The following is a 17,654-nucleotide window of genomic DNA, read 5'->3' as shown; positions in this document are numbered from 1 at the left end:
GTGTTTTCAGATGCTTTTTTCACCTGTTCACATGTTAAAAAAATAGCTTTATTTTAGAAAATGAAGTTCTGTCAGTTTTCCTTTAAAGGCCACAGCTGCTTTTCATTATGACAAATTATACTCATTGTAGACTTGTACGTACTTCTGTCCACATCCACAGTCCTACTGATTCCTATTTTCTAACTAGAGAAGTCTGAAATGCTGAATCATAACACTAATGTGATGGAATCATTTATTAATGTTATAGAAGTGAATCTTATACTATTCAAAGCTTCATTTTACCTACTGTATATGACTTTGTGCCAAGCTTAAAAGGATCACGTAAAGTCTTGGGTCCAACACTTTAAACTGCGACTTTAAAAATAAACATTGAGTACCCTATTCTAAGCTTGAAAAAAATCACTTTTTGTTTTACCTTTTCTAACATTACTAGCCATAAATATTGTAACACAGTAACAAAAGATATTCAGTTCATAACATATTGGGTCAAACTAATCCACAGCGTATTGACTTCAGTGGATTTACATCAGGGATATTTTTCTCCCATTATCTTTGGAAGAGACATTGATTTGATATGATATGAACAGGTTTTCCCTCATGTTTTTTCCCCCTTCAAATAATAAAAATGTTTATTCAATCCAAAGGTAGTGGAGGATATTTTGTTACTCTTAAGTAACAGTTTAACCAAATAACCCCCACTCCCGCATAATTTTTTAAGTGTAGTGGAGGAAACATCCACTAAATATAAGACAAGTTTCAAACTTATGTAGAATTACAACTTCCAAATTATAACCTTTTTTAAAAACAAGAAAAATTTTTATTTTAACAACATCCAGGCCAACTTCATTTAATATTTGGCTGAGTGAGGAAGACAATTTGGTATCAAAACACCACCAAAATGCATATCAGATATCACGGAACTTTGCCACTATTCACCAGTCTATAAATAAGCCTTTACAACAACAGAAATTATGAGAGCAGCTCTAACAACTCTGAAATGCCTAATGCATAAATATTCCGACTTCGTAAGATGATCTTTTGCCAAAATGAAGAACACTGTGGGGGTTCTGTGACTGCTCAGTGCTTAAGGAGCTTGTAAAAGATCTGCTTTTTTCTGTGTTGGGTTCCAAGTAACTATGCATAAATAGAGGTTACATACCTGTAAACTAGAAGTTCTTCAAGTTGTGTGGTCCTTATCTGTATTCCACACGTGGGTACACATATGCACCATGTGCCTGAGTCCAGAAATTCTATCAAGCACTTTCCATTGGCCCGCACATGCTCAGCAAATCTCCTTGTGCTCCTGACTGAGGGCATAAGAGGCATGCAGGACGACCCCTCTCCAATTCCTCCTCTTAATACAAATCCAGAGAGGTACGGAGCAGAGGGAATGGAGGGCAGGTAGTGGAATACAGATAGGGACCACAAATTGAAAAGAACTTCCAGTTACCAGTAAGTAACCGCCATTTCTTCTTCGAGTGCTGATACCTGACCCGCCCTTGCATCCCAGGACCCTGCAGGGCTGGAGGGTCCGAGTCAGTGTTAAGCTGGTACCTAGGGTCCAAGGCCTATTGATTTCCTGTGTGCACTCGGTCCCAGCTTGACTCAAGTCCCAGAAGATCTCTGGATATATCCCAGAGTTCCTGGCAGCAGAAGAGCAGCGCTGCAGGCAGCGGCCGGAAGCACCATTGCTGCCTGGCCAAACCCGCTCCCTGTTCCAGCTCCTCTTGCGGCGGCAGCTCCGGCTCCTCCTCGCTGCTGCACGGAGCTTGCCCAGAGCAGAGAGCAAAGATGATAGGCACGAGGCGGCTTTGGCTGCCGGGATGTTGCGGGTCATCCCTCCCCCAGCCATGCTGAACTGGGAGCCCTGCCGCTTCCCTACCCTGCAGAGCAGCCCACTTGCTCCTGGCCCCTCCCCCACCCCTGCTCTCCCTGAGGCTGTGTGTGCAAAGGCACCTGGGCAGTGTGTACTGTGAAAGCAGTGAGTGGGAGCAAGCCCCAAAACTTCCAAACAGCCTTCCTGTGATCTCTTATCCCTACCCCCTGAGGTGACGCAGATACTTTTACCTACTGCTGTTTGGGATAACACCTAAGATGACTATGAGAAAGATATTAGCAGATATTTCAGTTTGTATACAACCTTGGGTGGTGGGGAGAGGAGCAACAGCCCTACTATAAAAAGTCTCCAAACTGCTGACCCAATGCAACAATGCCTACATGCTACAACCAATCCTTCACTCTAAAAATATAGTCACCTTATGCTGCCCTCAGTCCAGAAAAGTAAAACAATTCAGCCAAAGTTATATTTTGACAAATTCCAGAAAAAGTTAACTATGTGTGCTACAGTTGAGTTTGTGGAGTGGAAGAGAGTTAGCAGTGAAAATGATAACCAGCCATTCACTGTAGTAGTCTTACTGATAAGTAGTGAGTGATTTATTTTACTTTTTTCAGACACATTATCTTTCCATGGAGTATCTGCTGAGTACTGCACAGTTAGAATAGACTTTTCCACTGACAGGGATATACCTAAACTAAAGACAACACAGGAACATTCCTGACTCACTTTACCCCACCAGAAAATGGCATTATCGTTGTAAAATGTTCTTCATAACTTTCATGAATTCTAAACATGAAAACATTAAATGAAAACACACAGCAGCACAAGCAGGTATTACATTTTCTTGTTACCTAACCTAGCATTGCATTAACGTATCTGTCAGAAATTCTCACAAGCCACCAAAGACACAGGGCCTGACGCTCTGGAGCCTTTTCTGTAATAATGTGATGAACGGTCTGATAAAAATACCTTATATTTTAACACTATGGCTGGTGCAACCAATGTATTGTACTTACCAGGGAGGATAGATGTGGACAATATCCTGTGGGCCTCCCTTGAGGCGAGCTGCTGTTTCCTTTGTAAAGAGAACTTTGACTCTGGACTCAGTATCAACGACAACATCTTCAGAGGAGCTGTCAGCAGACAGCTGTCCCAACTGTTGGCAGAGAGCAACTTGCATAGCACACTCTTCATGCACTTCTAAGATCTTCACAATTAATACACCAGATTTGCCTCCTGGAAAGTAAGCAAAGTGACAAAAACAAAATAAAAAGTTAGGAAGACGTGTCCTACAGACCAGAGTAGTGGCACACAGGTTCACATCCCATTTCCAGACTCCTCATTTCTTTTGACAAAGCAGTCAAAACTGTTTGTACCTGTTAAACAAACAAAGTGAAATAATACACCACCAGGCTATGAACCTGCTGTGTTACAATATGGTCACAAAATATATTCTATATAGAAGTCATGAACTGAACAAAGCATGAAAGTCTCTCTGGGTATTCCAAATACTGATCACAGTACCATACACCATTTAAAAAAAAACCAACCAACACTATTTTTGAAGCTGTCAATATACCAACCCTTCGTTTTTATTAAACTGTCTTTTAATGTTGCCTAATTTTAAATTCCTCGCTTCTTTTGTCCTTTTTTATGGCCAAATACGGTCTTGTCTGTGCAGTTAGAATAAGGAGGAATCGTACAGGTGATGGAAATCTTCCCCTGCAATGGGGTAGCTAGACATACAGTTGTTGTACACCCAATCTCCTGCCACAAATACAGTCCATGGCCCTTAATAGCACCTGGGCCCTCTGCATACCCCATACACAGCGACAGAAGGCAAATCATACAGACAAAGGAGAACTCCCTGGATACTTTCTGCCACCTCCCATATTCCTTCACTGTAATGTAGGGAGGCACTGCAGAGTCCCCTGCAGCAAGTGTTTAGGGTGTTCTCAGGGCCGGTGCAACCCATTAGGCGACCTAGGCAGTTGCCTAGGGCGCTACAATTTGGGGAGCGGCGACCGCGGCGGTATTTCGGTGGCGGAAGTCCCACCGCCTCTGTGGGGGGCGGCATTTCAGGGCACGACCTTCCACCGCCTAGGGTGGCAGAAAAGCTGGCGGCGCTTCTGGCTGTTCTGCATCCACAGAGGGTGTGCTAGAACTCCAAGTGTGCACCATCTCAAAAGCCCCACCGGGCAGATACTTTTCTTAGTTGCACAACTCTTACGCTATGGAAGTGCCCATTTGACACCCATGAAGCTGCTGATGACATACATCATTACTGCTTACACATTCAAGACAATGTTACTGTGAAGTTGATGGCTATGATATTGGATAAAAGTAAACAAAAAGGGATAAGACTATCATTTTTCTTGTTTCATGGCAACTGCAATGTTTTGTTCTGATTTCAACTTTTTATTTCAGTTTTTTTATTTTATATTAAAAGAATCATAGAAATGAAGGGCTGGAAGGTACCTCAAGAAATCATCAAGCCCAGCTCCCTGCATCGTGGCAGGACTAAGTAAACCTAGACCATCCCCGACAGGTGTTTGTCCAACTTGTTTTTCAAAGCTTCCAATGATGGGGACTCGAGGACATCCCTTGGAAGAACATTCCATAGCTTAAATACTCTTATAGTTAGAAAGTTTTCCTAACATCTAACCTAAATCTTGTCCTACCTTCAGTGGACATGGAAAACAATTGATCACCGTCCTCTAACAGCCCTTAAGATACTGGAAAATTTATTAGATCACCCCTCAGTCTTCTCTCAAGATTAAACATGCCCAGTTTTTTCAACCTTTCCTCATCAGTCATGTTTTCTATACCTTTTATAATTTTTGTTGCTCTCCTCTAGACTCTTTCCAATTTGTCCATATCCTTCCTAAAGTGTTGTGTCAAGAATTGGATGAAATACTCTAGCTGGAATCATACCAGTGCCAAGTAGAGCAGGACATTTACCTTCTGTGTATTACATACAACACTCATATTAGTCTTTTGTGCAGCTGCATTACATTGATGACTCATTCAGTTTGTGATCCACTATACCCCCCAGATCCTTTTCAGCAGTACTAACATCTAGCCAGTTATATCCCATTTTGTATTTGTGCATTTGATTTTACCTTCCTAAGTACACTTGTCTTTATTGAATTTAATCTTGTTGAATTCAGACCAATTCTCCAATTTGTCAAGGTAATTTTGCATACTAATTCTGTCCTCCAAAATGTTTGCAACTCCTCCCAGCTTGGTGTCATCTGCACATTTTATAAGCGTACGCTCTAATCCATTATTCAAATGATTAATGAAAATATTAAATAGTGCCAGACCCAGAACTGACCTCTGTGGGACCACAGTAGATATGCTTTCCCAACTTAAGAAAGTAAGAACATAAGGCCATACTGGGTCAGACTAAAGGTCCATCAAGCCCAGTATCCTGTCCTCTGACAGTGGCCAATGGCAGGTGCCCCAAAGGGAATGAATAGACAGGTTATCATCAAGTGATTCATGCCCTGTCACCCAATCCCAGCTTCTGGCAAACAGAGGCTAGGGACACCAATCCTGCCCATCCTGGCTAATAGCCATTGATTGACCTATCTTCCATGAATCTATCTAACTCCTTTTTGAACCCCGTTCTAGTATTGGCCTTCACAACGCCCTCTAGCAAGGAGTTCCAGAGGTTGACAGTGTGTTGCGTGAAAAAATACTTTGTGTTTGCCTGCCACCTATTAATTTCATTTGGTGGCCCCTTGTTCTTGTATTATAAGAAGAAGTAAATAACACTTCCTTATTTATTTTCTCTATACCACTCATGATTTTATAGACCTCTATCATATCCCCCCTTAGTCGCCTCTTTTTCAAGCTGAAAAGTCCCAGTCTTATTAATCTCTACTCATATGGAAGCCGTTCTATACCCCTAATAATTTTTGTTGTCCTTTTCTGAACCTTTTCCAATTCCAATATATCTTTTTTGAGATGGGGCGACCACATCTGCACGCAGTATTCAAGGTGTGGGCATACCATAGATTTATATAGAGGCAATATGATATTTTCTGTCTCATTATCTATGCCTTTCCTGATGATTCCCAACATTCTGTTCGCTTTTTTGACTGCCGCTGCACATGGAGTGGATGATTTCAGAGAACTATCCACAATGACCCCAAAATCTCTTTCTTGAGTGGTAACAGCTAATATAGACCCCATCATTGTATATGTATAGTTAGGATTATGCTTTCCAATGTGCATTACTTTGCATTTATCAACACTGAATTTCATCTGCCATTTTGTTGCCATGTCACCCAGTGTTGAGAGATCCTTTTGTAGCTCTTCCCAGTCTGCCTGGGACTTAACTATCTTGAGTAGTTTTGTTTCATCTGCAAATTTTGCCACCTCACTGTTTACCCCTTTTTCCAGATCGTTTATGAATATGTTGAATAGGACTGGTCCCAGTACAGACTCCTGGAGGACACCACTATTTTACCTCTCTCCATTCTGAAAACTGACCATTTATTCCTACCCTTTGTTTCCTATCTTTTAACCAGTTACCGATCTATGATAGGACCTTCCCTCTTGTTCCATGACTGCTTATCTTGCCTAAGAGTCTTTGGTGAGGGACCTTGTCAAAGGCTTTCTGAAAATCTAAATACACTATATCCACTGGATTTCCTTTGTCCACATACTTGTTGACCCCCTCAAAGAATTCTAGTAGATTGGTGAGGCGTGATTTCCCTTTATAAAAAACATGTTTGACTATTTCCCAACAAATTATGTTCATCTATGCGTCTGACCATTTTGTTCTTTACGATAGTTTCAACAAATTTGCCCAGTACTGAAGTGAGGCTTACTGGCCTGTAGTTGCCAGGGTCACCTCTGGAGACCTTTTTAAAAATTGGTATCACATTAGCTATCCTCCAGTCATTTGGTACAGAAGCTGATTTAAATGATAGGTTACAGATGACAGTTAGTAGTCCTGCAATTTCACATTTGAGTTCCTTCAGAACTCTTGGGTGAATACCATCAGGTCCTGGAGACTTATTACTGTTTAGTTTCTCAATTTTTTCCAAAACCTCCTCTAATGACACCTCAAATTGGGACAGTCCCTCAGATCTGTCACCCAGAAAGAATGACTCAACTTAACAGTAAGCCATTGAGAACTACGCTTTGAGTACAGTCTTTCAACCAGTTGTGCACCCACCTACAATACAACTAAATCACATTCCCTTGTTTGCTTACGAGTATGTTAAAAGCTTTATTAAAATCCAGGTATATTACTACTGCTTCCCAACCCCCACTCTCCATCCATTAGGTCAGTTTTTCTAACAAAAAAGGAAATTAAGTTGTTTTGGCATGATTTGTACTTGACAAATCCATGCTGACTATTCCTTATAACCTTTTATCCTCCAGGTAATTAATTGTTTAATAATTTGCTCCAGTATCTTTCTAGGTATTGAAGTTAGGGTGACTGGTCTATAGTTCCTCAGGTCCTTCTTGTTCCCCTTTTTAAAGATAGGTACTATGTTCGCCCTTCTCCAGTCTTCTGGAACCTCTCCTGTCCTCCAGGAATTTTAAAAGATAATTGCTAATGGCTCCGAGGTTGCTTCAGCTAGTTCCTTACATACCCTAGGATGAATTTCATCAGGCCCTGCTGTCTGAAATACATCTAACTTATCTAAATATTCTTTTAACCTCTTCTCTCTCTATTTTGACTTGCATTCCTTCCCCCTGGTTGTCAATATTAATTGTGTTGAGTATCTGGTGATCATTAACCCTTTTAGTGAAGACTGAAGCAAAATAGGCATTAAGCACCTCAGCTTTCTCGATGTTATCAGTTATTAGCTCTCCTTCCTCGCCAAGTAAAGGACATACACTTTCCTTCATTTTTCTCATGCTCCTAATGTATTTAAAGAACCTCTTTTTGTTGCTTTTTATGTCCCTTCCAGGTTTAACTCATTTTGTGACTTAGGGTACATCTACACTACAGGGGGGAGTCGATTTAAGATACGCAAATTCAGCTACGTGAATAGCGTAGCTGAATTCGACGTATCGCAGCCGACTTACCCCGCTGTGAGGACGGCGGCAAAATAGACTTCTGCGGCTTTCTGTCGACGGCGCTTACTCCCACCTCCGCTGGTGGAGTAAGAGCGTCGATTCGGGGATCGATTGTCGCGTCCCGATGGGACGCGATAAATCGATCCCCGAGAGGTCGATTTCTACCCGCCGATTCAGGCGGGTAGTGTAGACCTAGCCTTAGTCTTTATGATTTTGTCCCTACATACTTGTGCTGTTCTTTTGTACTCCATCAATTTGACCTTGTTTCCACTTTTTGTAGGACTCCTTTTTGATTTTCAGGTCATTAAAGAGCTCCTGGTGGAGCCATATTGGCTTCTTACTAGTCTTCCTATTTTTCCTTGCAGTTGTGCCTTTAATATTGTCTCTTTGAGGAACTGCCAGCTCTCCTGAACTCCTTTTTCCCCTACATTTTCTTCCCATGGAACCTTACCTTCTAGTTCTCTGAGTTTGTTAAAGCCCATTATCCTTATTCTGCTGCCCTCACTCCTTCCTTTCCTTAGAATCACGAAATCTATCGTTTCATGATCATGGTCACCCAAATTGCCTTTCACCTTCAGATTTGCTACCAATTCCTCCCTGTTGGTCAGAATCAAGTCTAAAATGACTATCCCCGTTACTTCCTCCACTTTCTAGAACAAACAATTGCCTTGATACATTCCAAGAATTGACTGGAAATTTTGTGTTTTGCTCTATTACTTTCCCAACAGATGTCTGGGTAGTTAAAGTCCCCCATTACTATCAGGTCTTGTGTTGTAGATATTTCTGTTATTTGTTTTAGAAATGCCTCATCCACCTTCTCTTCCATCTTCCTGCTTTGGTGGTCTATAGTAGGCTTCACCCATGACATCACCCCTATCTTTAACACTTATCTTTATCCAGAGACTCTCAACTGGACTGCCTCCCAACTTCTTCTGCATCTCAATTATATATATTCTTTATGTGTAACACAATCCTACTCCCTCTTTTCCCCGCCTGTCCTTTCTGAACAAGCTATACCCTATACCAATATTCCAGTCATAAGACTTATCCCACTCTGTGATGCCAATTAAATCATAACTTAGCTTATGTACTAATACTTCCAGTGCTTCCTGTCTATTCCCCATGCTCCTTGCATTTGTGTAGAGACATCTAAAAATGTCCACAAACTTTTAAATGGAACTTTTCAACATTATCAGAACACTTTGTTTCAATTTTCATTTCAAAACAAGTTTTTACCAGAAGCAGCAGATTTCTATGAAACATTTTGCTTTCAACAAATCAGCATTTTCTGATGGAAAACATTTCTCATTAGTTCTACCCAGGAGACCTGAGTTCTGTTCCCAGCTCGGCCTGTTGGATGATCTTGGGCAAGCCACTTCAGCTCATACTGCCTCATTTTCCTCTTTTGTAAAGCATTTTGAGATCTGCTGATAAAAACTGCTATTCAGGAACTAGATTTTATTCTATTATTATTATTACACGTCTTTCTCCTCCTCTCAGGACACATTGTTAGGTGACAATCTAACCTCAAGAGTTATCTAAAACAGTTGCGTTCTGCTTATGCACAAGCTTCTAATAAACCTATGATGCCAAAGTTTGGGCAGGTTTTCAACTTTAGAATATTTATGCTCTCATGAACTAACTTGAGAATATTCACACTCATATGAATTATACTTGAATACTTGTGGTTCTCAGCCAACTCTAAATCATGTGGCATTCATAAATAGACTTTCCCAATCACAAAAAATCCCTACCTTTAAAGTACACCTCTACCCCAATAGAACGCTGTCCTCGGGAGCCAAAAAAATCTTACCACGTGATAGGTGAAACTGTGTTATATCTGTGTATGGGGTATGCAGAGGCCAATCTAGCATCTGAAATATCCAGCTCTAATAAATTAAGTTTTGCCATTTTGACTATACAGCATATAATTAGGTCAACTGATCCAGCAGTATAGTAATACTACCTCAGAAAATTGCTGTAGGACAAGATGATGATCTGACAAGGTGAAACACACTGGGTTCTGTTTTTAGTAATATACATGAAAATGAGCCACATTTGAAAATACAAAAACATTTTTAAATTAATTCTTAACTTTATATGAAACCCTAGAAAAGATAAGAGAAACCCCATTCCCACTATTCTCTCAAAGTATACAGAACCACAACCTATTTGTTTATTTATATTCTTACAGATAGTTACATTTAATTACTCAGAAACTGTGCTCTTACTCCTGTTGACAGAATGCTCTCTCTCAAACACCAGGAGAAGCAGCCTGGATTGCTGGCAAAAGATGAAATGGGAAAGTACAGAATGCAGCTTTAATGTTTAATTCATTTGGCTCTTGGATTTTTATGCCAATTAAATCATCAAATGTGTCTGCTTGCGCATAGAGGGTGTGTGTATGGGTGAGGAGGCAGACTGGACAGCTGTAAATTTGGCAGCTTCAGGCTTGGTTGTTTGTGTGAAGATGTTACTTGAAGTGTTTTCCTTTCTACTTTGGATAATATATGGAAGTTCTTGTCAACCTGCTAAAGACTTCATTCTACTTTATTGCACTGCCAAGGCAGAATTACATTTTTGCATTCAGTGATGCAGAACCTAGGGAGAGCAAGCCTAGAGGTATGCCGGGGACCGTGGCTGAGCGAGCCGAAAATGTGCCAGGGGGAGGACGGCTCAGACTTGCTTGTCCCCAGACCCTGGCACCCTAACCCAGGCGGGGAGCGGAAGCCGCCTCCCCAGCCAGGCTCTCTCAGGCAGCTGCCAGCCCACCATGCTGCAGAGCAACGTCCCTGCAGCTGGAAGTGGCTGGTCCCGCCCCTTCCACTCCCCTGACGGCACCCAGCCCTGCCTCCGCTCTTCCTGCCCCATTCTACACTCTCCCCTGCCAATTTCTGCTCCCTCTCCTCCCCCTCCCTCCAGTACCTCCTGCATGCCACTGAATAGCTGATCCACAGCAAGCGGGAGGCCCGGGAGAGGAGCTGATTGGCAGGGCCCGCCACCAGCTGGAGCACTGGAGGGTAGAGGCGAGGAGGGGCACAACGGTGGGTGCTGAGAACCCACTTTTTTTTTTCTGGAGCACTCATTGAGTCGGTGCCTATGCGGACTACTACTGACTGAATAGTTGAAGCAATAGCTGTGAAACTATATAACGTAGAGGGATTATACTGAGGACAAAATATAAAATAGAAACTATGCTAATTGGTCCATTATTAAATATGTATATAGATAAAATGTGACTAGAGTTAATTAAACAGACACCATTTTACCTGCTCAATTAAAACTTTGATTCTGCCATCTGCAGGAATCTTCTTGAAAACACAAAAATAGTTTTTTTCCAGATTGTCCGTGTCATTCAGGACTATAATACATTCAGGATGAATACAGGACTATACATTTTTGAAAAATTGTTTGTGAAATTCTTGGAACTGCAAGCTTTTCTCTATCTTTTGTCTCAGCTGAAGCAAGAGAACTACCGAGTAAAACTATCTATCCAGAATCTATTTTACATCTGTCTCTATAATCTGTAAAACCAGGGCTGTTAAATACAGTGTAACAGAAAAGCTGCAATTCAGTGAAAATAAGAATGATACAATATCTTCAGTGGTGGACTATTAAAGTGTATATTATTTATTAAATAGACTAAGAGCTCCTTAATATTGACTCTTTAAAAATGCAACTTATTTCTTCAAGTATTAGGTCCTGACTCAAAGACCATTGAGGTCAAATGAAATAAACATGTTCCATGAAATAAACAGTTTCCCATAAAACCGTAAACAGATGAATTATAAATTATGTAGAAATGCAAGGGACAGTTCAAGTATATGATAATTACTTGCAAAGATTAAATAAAAAAGCCATTTAATTGGGCTGCAAAGGAGGCTTGGAGGGTACAAGTGAAAACTATATGTCTCGTTTGCTCCCCACCACCCCTGAGACTGTAGGTGCCCTAAATTATACTGCAGCTCATTTAGTCCCAGGGAAGATGGAGCAGAGTAAGTTTCTCCGGACAAAACAGCAGAGATAACCTTGGGAAAGAATTTACGCATCTCTTCAAAAGAGATACACCAGTGTGAAAATTATGGTGATGAGGGAATTCAAGGGAATAGGATAAGAGGAAGGGGAGATATATGAAGTAATCAGTCAACAAAAATGGAAATTCATATGCTCATATTTCTCTCTTTCACACACCCCGCCCCGTAAGATTTAAACGGCCAAAACAATGCATAATAAATAGAGCCATGCAAATCTGCGGATATCTGTGGACCATATTTATGGATCGCAGATGGATGGGGATCCAAATTTTGTATCCACGCAGGACTCTAATAATAAGGTCAAGCTATAATCAGTGCCAGGAGAAATCCAGGGGCACAGAATTCCCACAAAAATCAAGACCAACAAATCTTATACAACATCCTAGAAAATAGGGAAAGCTGTTTTCCAAACTAAACCATAATTTAAAGAAAATCCTCTGTGTTCTTGAGTCTTTTGTTATTATGTAAAGTACTTACCATCCTGATTTTACAGAGGTGATTCTTTTACCTTTTCTTTAATTAAAATTCTTCTTTTAAGAACCTGATTGATTTTTCATTGTTCTTAAGATCCAAGGGTTTGAGCCTGTGTTCACCTGTACCAATTGGTGAGGATATTATTCTCAAGCCTCCCCAAGAAAGGGAGTGTAGGGGTTTGGGGGGATAGTTGGGGAAGGTAGGGCTCCAAGTGGCCTTCCCTAAATGTTTATTTAAATCACTTGGTGGTGGCAGCAATACTAAGGCTAGAAAGGAATTTGTGCCTTGGGAAGTTTTTAACCTAAGCTGGTAAAAATAAGCTTAGGGGGTCTTTCATGTGGGTCCCCACATCTGTTTCCCAGAGTTCAAAGTGGGGAAGGAACCCTGACAACAGATAAGAAAGTCAAAGCTTTGGACACTGGCGGTTCCGACCTACACTACGAGGTGAGTCAGAAATGGAGAGGTGGTCGGTCTGCCCTGCCTTTTATCACCTTGGTCAGAGACAAGGCACATGTGTGGACCAACAGACACTGCTTTCAAAATTCTCTGGCTCTGGCACACTGAGTGCACATTTACCCACGTGAATACACGTAGGGACCAGCAACTCAAAGAAGGAGCAAATTTACATTTGGTTTTGTTTTCAACACTGCAACAAGTTCAGACATTTGGCTAGTAAAAGAGGATACAAACAGAAATGTGGCCCTTTGCCATTCCTCTATAGGCCTAAAATAATAATGTATAGTATTAACTCTTAAGTAGCTATTAAGTAAAAGAAATCTAGACTAGGATAGAATGAATAAGCAAGTGAAGCTCAAACGCTTACAGATTTTCATATTCTTAGGACTTGTCTACACAATGCATTAGCGCACTCCAGCTAGGGTGTAAATTCTAGTAGGGACCAGCATGTTGCACACTAACTATCCATGTGGTCCCTGGTAGTGCGGACTACAAGTTCCCTAGTGCACAGTGACTTAGTGCCATGACTATGTCAATGTGCAATCCCTTCAAAACTGCACTACCCCTTTCAACTGCATAAAGTTTATACCTCTTGTCCTTGTTTTAAGGACTTTCACAACTCTGCCCCTCCACTAGTTTTCTGTTCCTGTGTCAGATTGAATTTCTGCCCTGCCACAGACCTGCTCACCCAAAAAAAGTTTGGGTTATAACTCTGGAGAAAATTGGAAGTTCCCACAACCCCAAAACACACATCCTGAGGTCTTTGTTATTTCTGTCCTCTGTCTCAAAGACATAGAGCTTGCATAAATAGTTATGACTATCTAATCCTTTTTTCTATTAGAAATGCGAAATATGCAACATAGCAATGTATTAAGCCTCTTGTAATGATTGCAGAAAAAGAAAATAAAAACAACCCTCAGATAAATAAAATGTATACTGTACAAAGCTTCAGCATTTTCATTCTTAAAATCTACAGCACACAATCCCCTAATACCATATGTATCCCCTGCTATAAAGAACAGATTCTTCACAACATCATCCAGTACAACATAGCTGTTGCCTTCCACATCATGCAAGCCCCTTAGAAATTGCAGATGCTTCCTCTGCAATAGGCAGCCCTAGTCAGTACAAAGTTCAGCTGCCAAAGACTCCCCCTTGCTCCAGTGACATTTCCGGTTTGCAAGATACAGAGCTGAATGAGGAGGAAAAGATGTGTATAAATGACCTCACAGAATCTTGTACTCAGTTACTTCAGATTCTTGGGACTACCTATTCCACCCACCAAGAGATAAGTAGTCCAAGGAATTATGAAATCTTCACAACCACATGTACATAGATGGGCCAGATGGCTATAAAAACACAAACCCAAGAACAAAAGGAAATACATTAGATTGTTAGGGGGAGGTTCTTGCCCTCCCCCAATCACTAGAGTGCCTTCATGTATCCCTCACACCTAAAAGATTGGTATTGTGTTGGTTAAAAAACTCCTCATCCCAGTCTCCATTACATTTGGGGGCGAGGAGCCTGTCAAATCATCGTTGTGGAGAAATGTTGGAGGAACTCTGTCTCTTCTCTCTCATTACACCTTTTACTAACAGGGCAAGCGGGTTATCTTAGTCTTGTTCCTCTCTCTGACTGAAATGGAGTTATCAGCCAAGAAGAACCCAATGAAGTTACGTACACAACAGCCTCTCTTTAAAATTGTTCTCAATTGACATTCGCATCCCCATAGCGGGGCACCCAGGGGTTCACTAGGTATGCGCTCCCCCTCTGCCGTAGGGTTGCCAACTTTCTACTCGCACAAAACCGAACACCCTTGCCCAGCCCCCTACCCCGCCCCTCCTCCAAGGCCCCGTCCCCCATTCACTCCATCCCCCACCCCCGGTCACTCACTCTCCCCACTCATATTCATTTTCACCAGGTTGGCTCAGAGGGTTGGGGTGCGGGAGGGAGTGAGGGCTCCGGCTGGGGGTGCGGGCTCTGGAGTGGGCCCAGAAATGAGGAGTTCAGGGTGCGGGACGGGGCTCTGGGCTGCAGCAGTGGGTTGGGGTGCGCAGGGGTGAGGGCTCTAGGATGGGACTGGGGATGAGGGGTGTGGAGTATAGATTTTAAGTGATTATAAGTCAAAGCATAACAAGTCAGATTTGGTTAAATGAAATAAAACCAAAACGCATTCTAAGCTGATCTTAACATTTTCAGTGCCCTTACAAACTTAGATGCTTCTCACCACAGGCTGGCTGGTTGCCCTTCAGCCAGGCTCTCCCCTTTGATCAACCCTTCAGTCGCTTGGAGGTGGAAGAGAGTGATAAAAGTGTCTCCCTTTTATCAGATTCTTTCTTCCCTCTTGGCTTTGCCCCCCCACCATCCCCTTCAGAGTCAGCCGAGCATTACCTCATCGTAGTCCTAAACTGACCAAGGGGGGGGGGGTGACTCACTTGAGAGTCCAGCAGATCCTTTGTTGCTGCCTAGGCCACTGTCCTTTGTTCCTGTGAGGCTGGGCTGGGTTTGTCCCATACATGCCCTGATGAGGTGTGAACTGCCCCTCTGCTCCTGGAGAGTTTTGCTTGGGCTTGTTTTAAGCCACGAGGACACATTTTCAGCCTCATAACTATATATATGAAAATACAACCTATAAGATTACTAAAACAACAATGCTCAGTGCATCATGAGCCTTCCGAAGACACCCAACATGACAAACTTTGCATTGGATACCACACAATCATATTATAAGGATGAACATGGTGGTGCAAGGTGTTCCCCCGAGGTACAGAGCATCACAACCCCCTCCCGCTACACTTGAACAATCTTCCAAAGGACCAACAGCTATATACAGCAATCAGATGTAATATAGTCATAGTTAGCCTCTACCTCAAGAAGGGGCAACTATGGAGTACATGATGCATCATTCCACAGGTGCTAAAGTGGAGATACTTCTATCTACAGAATAAGGTGTAGGCTCTGTTGTGGCACAGCCCAGGAAACTCTCAGACATTCCAAGCTGCTATGGAGTCTCAATTCACTGTATGAAAGACAACGAACACATGCTTCAAGGGGGCACTGTTTTCTGAAACAGTAACTCTCCTACAGAGAGGCAGCCAAACCACACCGGTTACATACAATTAAGTTCTGCAACAGAAAGGAGGTCGGCAAAACAAAGGATTTTTTAAAGAATAAAGCCAAAAAGAAAGATTTCATTGGATGACATGGAGGCTGACACAACATGCAAGATAATAGCAAAATGAAAGCTTCAGTTTTTGCAACATAAAATGCCATGAGGGGGTCAGCCAGACCCTTCTGGAAACATTTCTCCTAAAATCACAAATAAAACCAAAAGCTTTGGATTAATTTCATTGCGAATTCCTCCCTACTTCCTTATCAATGAATTTCTGGTCTATGTGAACATACAATACAGAGCATCCAAAATGACTTAACACATCTTCAACAACTAAGCTGCTTCTCCTCGCACTGATCACTGTGCTCATCTGTCTCTTTTGCGTCTGCCTTTAGCAACAGAAGCAGAGACAAGAGCCGCATGAGTCAGAAACAATCCTGCATTTTAGAAATATTATCAGAGCAAAGAAAACTCAGAAGGCTGAGTATCATGCTGCCTGGAGCAGCTCACAGCCAAGAGTACCAACCTCAGGGCAGACTGACAAAAGCAGGGTAGACACCCCAAACTGGTGGTATGTTCTATAATTAGATTACAACAACCCAGTAACAAATGTGAATTCCTATCTCACTGTACCAGTCTTACCATGGAGTCACAAACAGTCCCCTTGGGCTCCCCAGTCTATCTTGCCACACAGGCAAGCTGGATTTAGTGATAAATGATCACTTACACCAAAAATCACAAAATATTCAGGTTGCTCCCAGTCCCAAGAGACCAGCCACTTACCCCAGATCAATTTGTCTTTGGCATGAGATCTAAGGTACAATGCCTACAGCCAAATCTGTAATAAAGTAACTAAAGGTTTATTAACTAGGAAAAAGAAGTAAGAGAGTTATTTACAGGCTAAAGCAGGCAAGCATATATACACAAATGAGTCTGTGATTGAAAAGGTGACAGATGTAGTAATCTGTCAACACCGGACATCTTTTTAGGGCTTAACCGAGGACAACCCTGGGCATCTCTGCTTTTTGTTTCTTAGCTCCTGCCCTTGTGAGATTCCAAACAGCAAAGAGAATAAAAAATCTTCATGCTAGTAATTTTTATTTCCCTCTTCCAGCATTCAAGTGGATGGCACAAGGCCTTCTGCACATACTTCTCCATGGGTGGACATGGTCAACAAAGCTTTTGTCTTACAATGGCCTACTTAATGTTTGATAGTCTTCTTGGATGGGTAGGGGGGACTGACTCTTCCTGTTTGAGTTCACAATTTCAGAGCAGGCATTTTTACAATCAGAACACAAACTTTATAGCATGGAATATAGACATTACAAGTGAGATTAATGTATGAGGCAATTTACAAGCATTTCATAGAGTCTAAACACTAAATCCATTTTCAGAAGACTAATACCTAGTTTGAACAAAACTAACATACAGGTAAGCTGGTTTCGTTTCCAGCTACGAGTTTGTCAGTTCTTAGCTAACGCCTACAACTTTGGCCAGAGCTGGCACTTTGTTTATCAACATTACACTGAGACCAGCAAGAGATTCTTAGCTTGAATCCCAATAAGATGAAAGCTAAAAGTGTTACAGTTAGCAGCACAAGAAAAATATTACACTCTTAGATTACAGGCAGTTACATTAAGGTTGCTTAACTGTCAAAGCAAAATTTTAACCATTCGGGCTGAAATTTTCCATACTG

General features: G+C 41.7%; 1 protein-coding gene across 7 annotated transcripts in view; it reads right to left on the bottom strand.

Annotated features, from left to right (window-relative positions):
* The window catches only part of SPIDR (scaffold protein involved in DNA repair), a 305,024-nt gene that overhangs the window by 179,303 nt on the left and 108,067 nt on the right, over positions 1 to 17,654 (bottom strand). For all 7 annotated transcript variants that reach the window (XM_005279938.5, XM_005279939.5, XM_042857049.2 and 4 more), the window contains exon 8: positions 2,854 to 3,073. In XM_005279938.5, the coding sequence (XP_005279995.2) occupies positions 2,854 to 3,073 (220 nt within the window). The remainder of the gene's footprint in view (positions 1 to 2,853; positions 3,074 to 17,654) is intronic.

This window comes from Chrysemys picta, chromosome 2 (genome assembly GCF_011386835.1).
Source record: "Chrysemys picta bellii isolate R12L10 chromosome 2, ASM1138683v2, whole genome shotgun sequence".
NCBI classification, from domain to species: Eukaryota; Metazoa; Chordata; order Testudines; family Emydidae; genus Chrysemys; species Chrysemys picta.
This window is presented reverse-complemented; position numbering and strand designations above follow the sequence as displayed.